Raw genomic sequence first — 12,115 nt, forward strand, 5'->3', positions numbered from 1 at the left:
TTCGGCAAAGTATTGGACCGCTTAACTTGAGTACGATACACAGTTGCTGATACCTCAGACTCTAGGCTCGATAGACCACCTCCCATATTTGGTCTTGGACATCACCCGACGAAGATCTATCCTCAGCATGGCACCTAAAACTAAGGTCCCTGTAGGCCCTCTTCACAAGTTCGCTAGCACCTGTGTCGATGTGAGCGTGCGCAAGATTCTGATGCGTGTACAGGAACCTCACGCAGGACGATCTGGTCATCTTCCGTACCAATCTTGTCAAGACTCTTGAGATGACTTCGGTCATCGAGACCGCCTTTCAGCAACTCAACGTCAAGCTCCAGGCCCTCAGAGTCACTGGTCCGGTAGCAACTGCAATCGACCCGGTCAAACGTGAAGGGCGCAGATGCAAGGACATAGTCGATTCCGCCATGATGTCTGCTCGCTCCCAGGAGGAAATCTCAGCAACTTTCGTTCAGGAAGGCCGCATCGGTGAAACCCTCACGGCCGTCAATGAGGGGTTGGCTGCCATTGGAGGAATGACACCGTCAATCCTCAAGATTCGTGACCGCCTTAACGAGCTCATCGATACCACCAAGAGCGGCGGTACAGTCGTGACCGACGGTCTTCAAACTCTTGGCTTCGACAAGGATATCGAGGCTTGGGATGCTAGTGTGAACGAATGGGCCGCACTCACGATTGTCACCACTTGGAAGGTCTCAGAGCTGCCTCTTCGGGATGACGCATCACACCAGCAGGAGTAAGTCGTTATGCTTGTGATGGATGAGAGGCATGGAACTATTCAGGCATCAACAACGAAGGCGTGACGTTGAGCGATCGGGAAAATCATCGAAGGGTTATAATGCGCAGTCGATATCGAGTCCATTCCTCTCACACAATATTAACATCAATGAACTCATGTTCTCCGTACTTTCTCCTTCGGTTCGACATTGCTTACATGAAAGCCTGTGCAGCGCAAAGGCAACGGTCGACATTGCCCTACTGACATGCCAGTGACTTACATGAGATAATATTTGGCTGCATCAACTACCACTCTGACAATCTGCTTGCATTGAACAAACGTTGAATCGTATCCGTGAATCGCTTTCGTGAATTTATGACTAGTCTCAAGGTTGAGCTCGCTGTCGATCGATCGTATACCGTCATGTAGCCCGTGAACTTGCTTGATCTGTTGTTGGTCTTCCTTCAGGAAAGCCAAGTGGAAGCACACAATTGACGTACCGCGAGTATCCTTGTCGAAGCTGGAATGACCTCGCTTCAGCAATTCTTCTCAACAGCTGAAAGTCAGCATTGGTGGGTCGTGGCTTGCTGAGGCGTCCGGAAAGTGACTTGGGTCAGCCGTGAAGGATTTCTATACTTTTGTGATCCCCGTCAGACACCTGTCGAACCAGGCTCGTGAAGAACTTGGGGATCCCCCTCCCACAACATCGTATAAAACTTTTGCTCAGTGTCGACTGCTGTGTTCCATGAAGCATCCTCGTTGACGCGGACAAAACACAACCACGATACTCAGCCAAGATGTCTATCGGTACGAAGACTCGACCCGAGGACTTGCTAGAGCTCACTAAGAGACCAGACACCGATCAAAGCAAGAAGAAGAAGCCGGGAATGGGTGGCCTGCTGGCATCTTTGCTGGTCAAGGAACCATCCGCGGTAGCGCTCGAAGAGGCCAGAGCACGGCAGAAGTCGGTCGCCAATAAGCCATCGACACCACCATTCTTATCAAAAGCCAGTGACAAACAGCACATGGTACCAGCGACCAGGAATCCCGGCAAGTCGGCATCACTTTTTTCGTCAACCTCTCGCTCGTCCATGTCCTCCAGGTCCACTGCATCTTCAAGCAGTAAGCATTGATTTATGACCTAGAGCTGGCCAGGACCCGTGGGCATGCACATGTGGTAGCCTACACCTGAAGAGCGTACCAGGGAAGGCAATCACCTGATTTGGCCGGAGGGAAGTCGCTGCTGATTAGGAGCACTGTTTGAGCGCTCTACGCCACTTTGAGCGCCCTAACTCAAGGATGTGAAGACCGCTTCTCTGCACAAGAGTCCAAACAGCAGGCATGTTCTTTATTGGGATATTGCAACGACTTCTAAAAAGGTTCAGATCGTCTGGATCTTGAGTCTACACCGCGACTTGGTGATGTTTGAGCGACTCATGACTCCATGCCTTCCTGGCAAACCGAAGATGCTTCCATCCACTGTCAGACCCTGGGCACCAATCACAGTCTAGATCAACACACATCTATCAGCAAGCGGGGAGATTGTGTTTTCTGTACAGATGATGGCTCTTCTCTTGCTTGCAACTGCCACGCAACCTCTCGAGAGATCTTCGAGTCTTCTGGGGGCTAAACGAGCTTTCGTCAATCGAATCAAGACGAATTTTGCAAGAGCGTTGAACATCGAGAACGGAAAGAGCTGTTCTGGGAAACAAGCGAGTGCTAGACAGAAGGAGTAAGCGTGGCGCGTCCACGTGATCGAGAGCCGGTGGAATCACGTGCCATAGTCCGTGCCGGGTTATGATGAACGGTGCGCTTTATCTCAAGCTTGAAGACAGTGGGTATCGACTGACCACTCTCGCAAGAGAGTTCCGGCATGAAACCGGAGGACAAAATTCGACGCGCTCGATACCAATGAGTTCGTGCGTCGATTTTTGGTCAAGTCAGCGCTTCTCCGAGATCGAGCGTGGTGGCACACGATGGCAACAAGCCGACAGCTGCTTTTGCAGGGACATGGATGCCGACTCTCGGGGATCATGCAGACGAGAAGGATTGCTCAGATGAACCTGCTGAAATTTGGGTGGGAGAGTTGTCCCGGTCCTGGTATAACTTCCACGCCCATCGGGAGGCCCTCACAACCATAGCTCTGTTGTTTCGATGGTGCGGCAGTCCAGTCTGCATTCTGTAAAGAGCAATCATGGAAGTGATCCTTTCTCAGTTGCTGTGACAAAAGAGGTAAATTGGGGCATATGTACGTAGTGTGCCGGTAAGATCGCTTTCATCCAGAGTATGGGTTCCTACAGTGTCAATGAAGCTTAAAAGACCTTACTAAGGGCACGGAGAGGAAACGGGGAAATAACATAGCAGCGGGGCTCCTTCATCAGACCTAGTGCAGACAGAGATGAGGTCGATCGTTGATCGACGTAAGGTCTCAAGGGATTCAGAATGTCACCATGAGTAAGATTGAAGGAACGAATGATAGGTCCATCACGATCGATTGCACAACGTGGAGGAAAGCGTGATCAGTTCTTGCTCAAGTGTTCAATTTTGTTTGTGCATCGCTCTAATGTAGCAGGCTCGCAGGCCCAATGAAGAAGAATCCTGGAAGGATGGATGAAGAAAGAGACGACAAGACGAGTTGCCCCACGCCAGCTTTCCACATGGAAGAAAAGCCATTAACCGTAAATGTTGATCCTTTGAATGTGCGCCGCGCCCCAATTACCCAGCAACAAGTACAAGAAGAGTCCTTCTATACACTGCACCAACGTGACAGCAGATAGGTAGGAAGGAGCTCAATGTGATGAATGGTTCATCGCTTAAAGCGCGAGGTAGCCCATAGCACCCAGGACGACAGCACCGAACATACCAGCGTTAGACTGGTAGAAGCTGCTGGCGGCGTTACCAGAAGCAGATGCGCTGGCAGAGGATCCAGCAGAGGTTCCCGAAGCACCACCCTTGGTGGAAGAGGTGACGGTGGAGGAAGCCTTCAAGCTGTGCGAGGAGATGGTGGCGTTTCCAGTCGAGTTGCCGCCGGCAACGACAGTGCTGAGGCCAGCAGAAGGGACAACGGCTGCAGGGATGGTGGTGAGAGAAGCTCCGGAGGTCACAGTAGCGTTGACGATGGGAACGGGCATGCGAGTGGAGAGTGCAGAGGATGTAGCGATAGGAGAGACCTCAACGCTGGACTCGACGGCTGAAGAGACGGAGGCAACAACGCTGGATGCGATGACGCTCGAGACCGACTCGACAGCGGACGATGCAACAACAGCGGGAGCAGTCTCAGTAGTAGGAGCCTATACGATGATACGATGATCAGTTGTTGTTTCTTGCTGACAAACACCAGTTTTGAAGGTGATCAGGACAGAAAGATAATTACCTGAATCTGACCGTCGGAGATCTGGGTGACAACACCAGCAAATGCAGTGCTGGCCAATGCGCTGACAAAGAAGGCGGTACGCATATTGATAGTAGTTGTTGTTGTTGATAGACGTTGAGATTAGAGTTTCGTGTAGTTGAGAGCTGTGATTGAGAAAGTCTTGGATATGTAGCGAAAGTAATCTGCAAGAGGAATGCAAAAGCGAAGGATGAATTTTGAGGAATGAGTGAATATTCAAGAGCTGGTGAGGCCGAGGGGTTTTATGGGCTGCGATGGAGAAACACGCAATGTGAGAGCCTAGACTGGAAATAGAAGGTTCACTTACGTTCCCCTTGACGGCCCCAAACAAGCTCCAAACAAGTTTCCTAGCCCCCGGCGCCGCATGTTGCGTGGCTGGTCACTCGAGTTGAAAGGCCAACGGAGACGCAATTGGTGCATCTTCTCCCCAATATTTCATTCCCCAGGGAGCTCTAGCATCGCTGTGGCCCGCTCCCGACGCAAGGAACCCTGTCGAATGCTGCATTGCAGTTTCATGATTGAGAGTAACAAATTTCGGCTAAAACAAATACAGACTCTGCCTCGATCTCCCTTCGTTTTTCCTCTGAGCTCGATTATTGCTGCGCACGCACAGGATACGCGTCCTTGTTGACCAGATGTGGTAGTTCAAGTGATGAGCACAGCCAGTTGATGTCTGGTCGTGACGCTAAAAATGCGCGACAGGCGGGCCATCTCGCCTAGTCCAGGAACGCCTACGCGTACGCCCGTTGGACAAACCCATGTGAAAACACCTTGTGTCTGTCAGCCACGAGCTGCAGCTCCTGGCATATTCAACAACGTCGTGTGACGGCTATCTCCATCTCGTCTTGAGAAATAGTGTCCTTGCATTCTTCTGTTAGCCATAGCTGCGAGAACGGCGTTGTCCTGGTCCCCAACCATTGTCCTACTGCGATGCATTGGTGGCGTAGTGCATGAGTTGCAGACACGTTAGTCACGTCGTCTCACACTCTCTTCGTCGGTCGATTCATCACCCTTCGATCGAAGCATCAGCAAGCCACGTGTTGCAGAGTTATGCCGTCTACAGAAGGAGTGCTGGCTTCGGCGTTCGTGGTAGCGATGCACTTTGGGACTTGTAACATAGGTCCAAGCCCCGACCAACCACAGAAGTTCAGTTGCGTCGAATGTTAGCGGTGCATGAGTTCTCTGAGCATTCAGCAACAGCATGGTTATGGGGCCGTGGAAGCGTCTTGATCGCCATGCGCTTGTATTGGATTGAATCGGAGAAGTAGACGGCATCAGATGGATGGTTGTGTGTATCAGGTAGAGAGCTTCTCGCCTCCTTGGTGCTATTCTTGTCAAGCCCAAGCAATCTCTCTTTACGCTGCTACTTTTGAAGATGACGAGATATGAAATGAGACGTGACGCTGGCGGCCTACGTTGTAGCGAGCAAAGGAGAAGATGCTGGTCTAGACAATATTTCGCATGGTAGAGAGCACTCAGCACTGGCTGTGCTTGTCAAATTGACAATCATGCCAAGGGCAGGGTCACGATGGTAGCAAGATGGGCAATGAGGCTTGCTGACGCCATTTTGCGAGCCCCACCAAAGATTGGGCGCGGTCGCGCGACAAAAGCGAACGACAGATTCAGCCATACTTTCACATACGACCGGATCGATAGCGCATAGCGACACACGCACTGACATCTTCCCCTGCTACACGATCTTGACACAGCACACAACACACAGCACACGATGGCCACCTCAAATCCCTGCACGCTGACCGAGGTCGCATCCGATGCCGACTTCGCCAACTACACCAACAACCTCCCAGAGTCGAGCACTCTGCTCATTTACTTCCACGCTCCCTGGGCCGAGCCGTGCAAGCAGATGTCCACCGTCCTGTCCACTCTCGCCTCAACCTACACAGCCACCCAGCCGCCCACAATCTCCTTCCTGGCTCTCGATGCCGAAGAGCTGTCCGACGTTAGCGAACACTACGACGTCACCCAAGTCCCCTACATTGTTATCCAGAAGGCCGGCAAGGTCCTCGAGACTATCTCTGGCGGCGATGCCTCTCGCGTGCGCGCCGCCGTAGAGAAGCACGTTGGCGCTGGTAGTGGCAACGCCGGCGGCCTAGGCTTGCCTCCAGCACAGCTTGTCAGCAAGCCCGAGGGAGGTAGTGCAAAGAGCTTGGCGGCCTACGCACCATCGCCGAACGATCCCGCCACTGCTCCCGAGTACTCGGCCGCCGAGGCCAACCCTGAGACGACCAAGGAGGAGCTGAACAACAGACTCGGCGAGCTGGTCAAGGCCGCTCCTGTCATGCTGTTCATGAAGGGTACTCCTTCGGCCCCGCAGTGTGGTTTCTCGCGCCAGACGGTTAGCCTGCTTAGGGAAAAGGGTGTCCGTTATGGCTTCTTCAACATCTTGGCCGACGACGATGTGAGACAAGGACTCAAGGAGTTTGCCGACTGGCCTACCTTCCCTCAGGTCTGGGTTGGTGGCGAGCTTGTTGGTGGTCTTGATATCGTAAGTACAATCGCTGTGCCAAATTCCTTGGTCTTCTCGCCGCTGACACTGTTTCCGCACAGCTCAAGGAGGAGTTTGAGAACGACCCTGACTTCCTCGCCGACTACTCGGTCGGTGGCAAGAAGGGCGGTCCTGCCGCTTGATCCGCACATTCTGCAACAATCCGATACACCAAAAACTCCCTCTCAAGATTCATGTCACCTACTTTTCTCTTGAAACCTTCTTACGTTCAACATAGACGATGACGCCTTCGATACCATCAATGCAACTGTTATTCCCAAGCCCAACAAGTGTTTTGGTTCTCAAATTATCAAGTGATATATACAGCACTTCTTCACGCCTGTAGCTTCCCCCAGGCCGCCTCCATGTTGGTCGCCTCGACCTGCTGAAGTCTAGGGAGCAAATTATGGTGAGCAATGGAAACGTGCTTACGCCAGACCTCTTCCGTGGCGAATTCAAGCTCGCAACCGCTATGTACACATGGAAGAGAGTCTGGGTTGTCTGTGTCTCGGATGTAGTCTGCACACATTTGGAATCTCTGCATAGCCTTGTCAGCGATCTTTCATCCGAAACATCAAGTGAAGGAACATACGCTGTGGCAGTCAATCCAGGGGCAATGGAACTCGGGCAAGGGCGCTTTGTCCTTTGATTGATCTTGACTTCTCTCCGCTGCTTGATTCTGCACATGCCGTACAACTTCTTTTGGCTGTTGCAGATTTTGCATCAACCCGTTCCCATGCATGTTGCCTTGTCTCCCTGTGGCTGCAGACGTCTCTTGTTGCTGTGTTTGAGCGTGAACCTGGTCACTGTCTTGCATGCTGTACGCATGAAACAAAGACGCCTCAAACTCGGCCCATTCCTGTGCATCTTCGCCTCCACAGAGCTGGTTGTAAGAAGACTCAAAAGCATTTCTTTGATCAAGTATTGTATGTCTTTCAACTTGCGTCACAGCTGGCATTTGAGAGAAAATCAACTGCAGCCTGCTCAACGCTCTCTCCTTTCGTCGTGTTGCGTCCGCATCAGAAGACGACATGGCAGAAACCGATTTATCCGAATGTCCCAATGGCAGCCCTTGCTGTTGGTCTCGACTAAATTTGGTGAAAGATTGTTCGAAATGGTCATTCTGGTCGTAATGACATAGTGACGAAGTCTTTAGATAGTAGCCTTCCTGTGATGACCCGATGTCCTTGTAAATCGATTGTGCTGGTGACTTCTGCTTCGACCTCGACCTCGACAGTTCAGGCTCGAAGCTGTCATTCCTTTTCAGATGGCTCGCATGCCTTCTCACAGAGCCATCCTCAATCGTCAAAGTCAAATCTAGGTCAGATCCTGATCGAGAGCTCGATGTGCTCGATTCTCCAATATCGCACTCCTGCAACAGGAATCCAGAAAACTCATCGTTTGCTTCCGACGAGTCAGGGTCGGCAGAATATCTTGAAGAGCGCGAATAGTCAGTGGCATTTTTGTGCCTATTGCTCAAAGCCTTGGGTAGCCGCGATGACGAGGACGTTCCATGTGATGAAGTCGCAGAAGAAAGTTTATGAACACTCCTCAGCGTTGCAAGCTCGCTTGTCGTTTCTGAGGCGCCATGAGCAGAGTTCGAAAATAGTTCTTTGGCCAATCCCGCTGCAGATTCTCTGATCCTGGATGGTAGAGATGAAGATTGCATATTCATACGATGTTTTCAAAGCGATTTCTCCAGTATTCAGTGTAGACAGGGTCTTCGAAAAGCTCATCAAAAAATTGTGTAGAAATGCTGCTTGCGATGTCCAGCCCTGAAGCTTCGTCCACTTAGCTAGCGCTAAGGTCAGAGTCAAGCAGAAGAATAATTAATGACGAGCAATGCGGCGGTACAACACAGTCCACGCAGTCGAAGGACATGTATGAGGATAGTGGGACGGAACAAAACATGAGGTGATCGGACAAGAAGGAACCCCTCTTGCTGCTGACAAGGATTGTGTAGTTCCATGCACGCGAGACATCTCTTCTTCAGGGCAAGAAGAACGAGTTGCCGATTTCCCCACCTTTTCTCAATTTGGCAGTCAGAGTCGAGACTTTTAATGTTTTGGGGAAGGTTGAACCCGCAATCTTTCTGACAACATCAATTTCACTCTTTTTGCAGGTTTCATCGGAAGCGCACCCGAGATATCGAAAGCACATGATATTGCTTGTCATACGGTAGAAGGCTGGGCTCAGGAAGTAAAGAAAGTCATGCATGTATATACAGGAAGTAAATATAGCTTCTGAGTCTCATATATCAACACATCATCTCTGCCTCTTCTTGAACAGAATCATAAGCACATATGCCAACAGACGATACACCGTGCCGATGAGAAGAATCAGAGCCAGATCCTTCCCGAATTCTCCCAGAGTAAGCCCAATGCTCTGACTCGCGACATCAACGTCCCACAGATAGGCTCTAGGACTTACCATCTTGGTCCAATAGCCTTCAGTGAACCAGACCCCTGGGCTCAATCGCCAGAACCATTCCATGTGCCATTTTTTCACCTGTGACAGCGGAGGCGCAACACCGCCGAGCACACCGAGGATCAAGCTAAGCAACACGGCCAACAAAGGCCCATCTTCACGCTTAACCAGCATGGACACTATACTGGCCAAACCATAGATGGCGTAGAAGTAAACCAGATTTGCAGCGTACATGTCTTGGAAACTCATCAGTGGGGTTGCCAGAACGCCAATCATGACTGTATAGTGCAGTGCGGCGATCGTGATGCGAGGAAAAGTGCTCATAACTTTGCCGAGATAGTATGCACTCTTGCTGTGCCCGGAAGATGATTCACGGTGGAAGATGGGTGCTTCCTCGCCGAATACCCAGACGCCAGGCGCAGATGAAGCTAACCCGATTGCCATGGCAGATAGCAGGCCAAGTTGCGGTGCTGACTTATAGTCTACAGCACTAGACATCATGGTAAAGGGAGGATGATAGATTCCGCTGAAGAGATGGCCGTCCGAGGAATATGCTGAGAGGCCAATGACCAGTCCGGCTAGTGCAGCGACAAATATTTCAAAAAAGAAGCTTGTACGGTTGCGGACTTGTTGTAGTAGGGCACGCTTGCAGCAGTAGTATACTTGAGCATACCACGAAGCCCCTCTGGTTTTCATCGTTTCATGTAGAGACTGTTCGTGTTCTGCCGTAGACTGCATAGAGTTTACCGACAACCTGTGAGATCTTGCAGCGTTTACGGCAACTGACAGACGCTTGTTCGTTTTCCCGTATTGACCGTTTTCATACCAGAATTGAATGAGAGAGTCAGTGTCACCACCGAACTTTTCTGCATCAGAAGAGTATTGTTTTCCATTTCCAGTGATGATGTCCACAATTATGTCGGCAGGGTTGCTTTGCGTGGGAAATTGATATCCCAGATCTTCGAAGTAGGGCGCTGCTTCCTCCGTTGCACCAGCGTATACTTGGCTGCCGTCTGCCAGCAGCAGAAGTTGATCGAAGTCCACAAAGATGTCCTCGCGAGGTTGATGGATAATCGCGATCACTGTAACCCCAAGTCGGGAGATGGCCTTGAGAAGACGCATGATAGAAGCTGCTGAGGTAGCATCTAATCCACTAGTGGGCTCGTCGAGAAAAATGGCCATCGGAGCGGCTGCAAGCTCTATACCTACACTGACACGCTTGCGCTGACCTCCAGAAATGACTGGCTTTCTTGCATCGCCAACCAAGGAGTTTCGAACATGAGTAAGAGACAGACATGCAATTAGCGAATCCACATAATCCTGAATGGCCCTGTCGTTCCACGATGAAGGCAGTCTCATCCGTGCAGAGTGCAAGATGTTTTCTCGAACAGTAAGTTCGCCTAGGACAATGTCGTCCTGTGGGACGCGTCCAACAAGCTTTTTGTACCTTTTCATATCCTTGATCACTCCATTGATTTTGATAGTGCCTGAGCTTGACTTGCCTCGCATTAGAGCATTTACCAGGGTCGACTTTCCCGCACCCGAGCCACCCATGATGCCGGTCATGGTTCCTCGGGGAATGCTGCCCGTTATGTTGTGTAGAATCTCCAATTTCTTGGAAGTCTCGAAAGACAACCCTTCAAAGTCGAAAGACAAGCCCAGTTCTTTGGTGTGCGTGGCTCGAGAAAGATAGATCAAAAACTTGTTCATCGCAGAATCCTGAGAATCTGGGGAAAGATGCGAGATATCTGAAGCCGTCGATCTATGTCTGTCACGAGTTGTGGGAGCAGATATAGTGGGGGTAGTGGAGATCAGTGTGATCGATGAGTTGGGCGACGGTGCTCCGGTTGATACTTCGGCTATCGACACGGAACAACGGGGTGACATGTTGAGGGCTCGCAATGCCTCGGTATCATCTTCCGTGACTTTAATATTGATGCTCGAATATCGCGGCTTATTACGCTTTCGCCATTTGGAGTAGGCCAGCCCTGCTACCAGTAGGCATAGCAGTAAAGAGTCGATGGAGATGACCACATATAGCGGTAGAAGAGGTATTTGGTGTGCGCTTGCCCAAGGGCAGTACGCGCCTTTGTCGCATTTGATCGGTTTATAGCTACCTTGGGGGCAGAATGTGCCTGCATCGCATGGAATGCGGGTTTTACCGCCCGGTGGACAATAGGATCCTCCAGGGCAGATCAAAGGTTCCAGATCTCCTTGAGCAAAGGGGCATGTGGCTTGATTAGCCCGAAGGACAGCACATTGCCAGGTTGGAGGGCACATTTGCGGTGGGTGTTCATCGTCAGAGTTCGGACCTGCTGGTATCAGCATGAAACTGTGATGCACATGACCAGAAGACTTACACCAGAAGCCTAGCAAACAAGTATCATTGGTGGCGAGTGCCAATGGTAGCGAGCCTTTGTTGTAGCAGCCCGTCTGGGTGTCTCCGAGGCTGAAAGCCCATTCGTTGAATTGCATAGTGGTCATGTCATTGAGTACACTTGGGTCGGTATACGCCCTAGGAGATAGCGTAGCATCGTTCGCTAAGGCAGAATGATCGGCCATGGTTGAAAAGGCACGAGAAAGCAGGAAGTGAAGTTGCGAAGGCGCTGCGAGAACTGAAGCAGAAAAGAAAGGACACATTCAAGAAAAAAGTCATTTCAGAATCGAGTCAGACAGGCGTACAGCCTTGACACCAAATTTAGGACAGTCGACATGGTTCAACCTACCTGATGTGATCTACTAGGCAGGATGAGAATGCCGTGGATGCTTGGTACCATAGCGGCCGTTGGTAAAGTCCAATGGCGGTGGAAGGAGGCAGTGAAGTGATGTTCCATAATCCTTCAGATGTCATGGCAAGCATACGGCCTTGGCGAAAGCATGAAGCAGGAGGCAGCTCGTGTACAGTGAGGTAATGCCATGTCTGCAGGGGAATAGGAAAAAGAAAGGTAGTCCGAGAGGATTGGCAGGCAGCGCCTGAGAGTGGAGCTTTAGATTAGGGAAGAAGCACCAAGGCGGATTCTTAGGAAGGAACGAGGGACGTGTGATGTTGACAGTTGACTCG

At 50.9% G+C, this 12,115-nt stretch overlaps 5 protein-coding genes across 5 annotated transcripts; 2 read left to right on the plus strand and 3 right to left on the minus strand.

Annotated features, from left to right (window-relative positions):
* The first annotated feature begins 113 nt into the window (after window positions 1-113).
* M438DRAFT_349061 (uncharacterized protein) lies at window positions 114-916 on the plus strand. Its single transcript, XM_029906303.1, has one exon. The coding sequence runs from the start codon at window positions 282-284 to the stop codon at window positions 750-752; it is 471 nt and encodes a 156-aa protein (XP_029756501.1). The 5' UTR covers window positions 114-281; the 3' UTR covers window positions 753-916.
* Window positions 917-3,543: 2,627 nt separating this feature from the next.
* M438DRAFT_339112 (uncharacterized protein) lies at window positions 3,544-4,187 on the minus strand (the record flags this gene model as incomplete). The annotated part of the gene is made up of 2 exons (XM_029904190.1): window positions 3,544-4,020; window positions 4,104-4,187. The coding sequence occupies 2 exons, from the start codon at window positions 4,185-4,187 to the stop codon at window positions 3,544-3,546; spliced, it is 561 nt and encodes a 186-aa protein (XP_029756502.1).
* Window positions 4,188-5,720: 1,533 nt separating this feature from the next.
* M438DRAFT_349065 (glutaredoxin) lies at window positions 5,721-7,122 on the plus strand. Its single transcript, XM_029906304.1, has 2 exons — window positions 5,721-6,627; window positions 6,690-7,122. The coding sequence occupies exons 1-2, from the start codon at window positions 5,851-5,853 to the stop codon at window positions 6,768-6,770; spliced, it is 858 nt and encodes a 285-aa protein (XP_029756503.1). The 5' UTR covers window positions 5,721-5,850; the 3' UTR covers window positions 6,771-7,122.
* On the minus strand, window positions 6,829-8,580 carry M438DRAFT_349067 (uncharacterized protein). The gene is made up of 2 exons (XM_029906305.1): window positions 7,220-8,580; window positions 6,829-7,165 (listed from the first exon to the last, which is right to left on the minus strand). Exons 1-2 carry the CDS (start codon window positions 8,294-8,296, stop codon window positions 6,962-6,964), a joined length of 1,281 nt encoding a protein of 426 aa, XP_029756504.1. The 5' UTR covers window positions 8,297-8,580; the 3' UTR covers window positions 6,829-6,961.
* Window positions 8,581-8,837: 257 nt separating this feature from the next.
* M438DRAFT_304805 (uncharacterized protein) lies at window positions 8,838-11,631 on the minus strand. Its single transcript, XM_029902199.1, has 2 exons — window positions 11,415-11,631; window positions 8,838-11,366 (listed from the first exon to the last, which is right to left on the minus strand). The coding sequence occupies exons 1-2, from the start codon at window positions 11,614-11,616 to the stop codon at window positions 8,893-8,895; spliced, it is 2,676 nt and encodes an 891-aa protein (XP_029756505.1). The 5' UTR covers window positions 11,617-11,631; the 3' UTR covers window positions 8,838-8,892.
* Between the last annotated feature and the right edge of the window lie 484 nt (window positions 11,632-12,115).

This window comes from Aureobasidium pullulans, assembly GCF_000721785.1.
Source record: "Aureobasidium pullulans EXF-150 unplaced genomic scaffold scaffold_26, whole genome shotgun sequence".
Lineage (NCBI taxonomy): Eukaryota > Fungi > Ascomycota > Dothideomycetes > Dothideales > Saccotheciaceae > Aureobasidium > Aureobasidium pullulans.

Coding starts and splice junctions, on each gene's coding strand:
- M438DRAFT_349067 (XM_029906305.1), bottom strand. CDS start 8,296: ATGCAATCTTCATCTCTACCATCCAGGATCAGAGAATCTGCAGCGGGA. Junction 7,166..7,219: donor CCTGGATTGACTGCCACAGC/GTATGTTCCTTC, acceptor AAGGCTATGCAG/AGATTCCAAATGTGTGCAGA.
- M438DRAFT_349061 (XM_029906303.1), top strand. CDS start 282: ATGACTTCGGTCATCGAGACCGCCTTTCAGCAACTCAACGTCAAGCTC.
- M438DRAFT_304805 (XM_029902199.1), bottom strand. CDS start 11,616: ATGGCCGATCATTCTGCCTTAGCGAACGATGCTACGCTATCTCCTAGG. Junction 11,367..11,414: donor TTGTTTGCTAGGCTTCTGGT/GTAAGTCTTCTG, acceptor TGATACCAGCAG/GTCCGAACTCTGACGATGAA.
- M438DRAFT_349065 (XM_029906304.1), top strand. CDS start 5,851: ATGGCCACCTCAAATCCCTGCACGCTGACCGAGGTCGCATCCGATGCC. Junction 6,628..6,689: donor TTGTTGGTGGTCTTGATATC/GTAAGTACAATC, acceptor GTTTCCGCACAG/CTCAAGGAGGAGTTTGAGAA.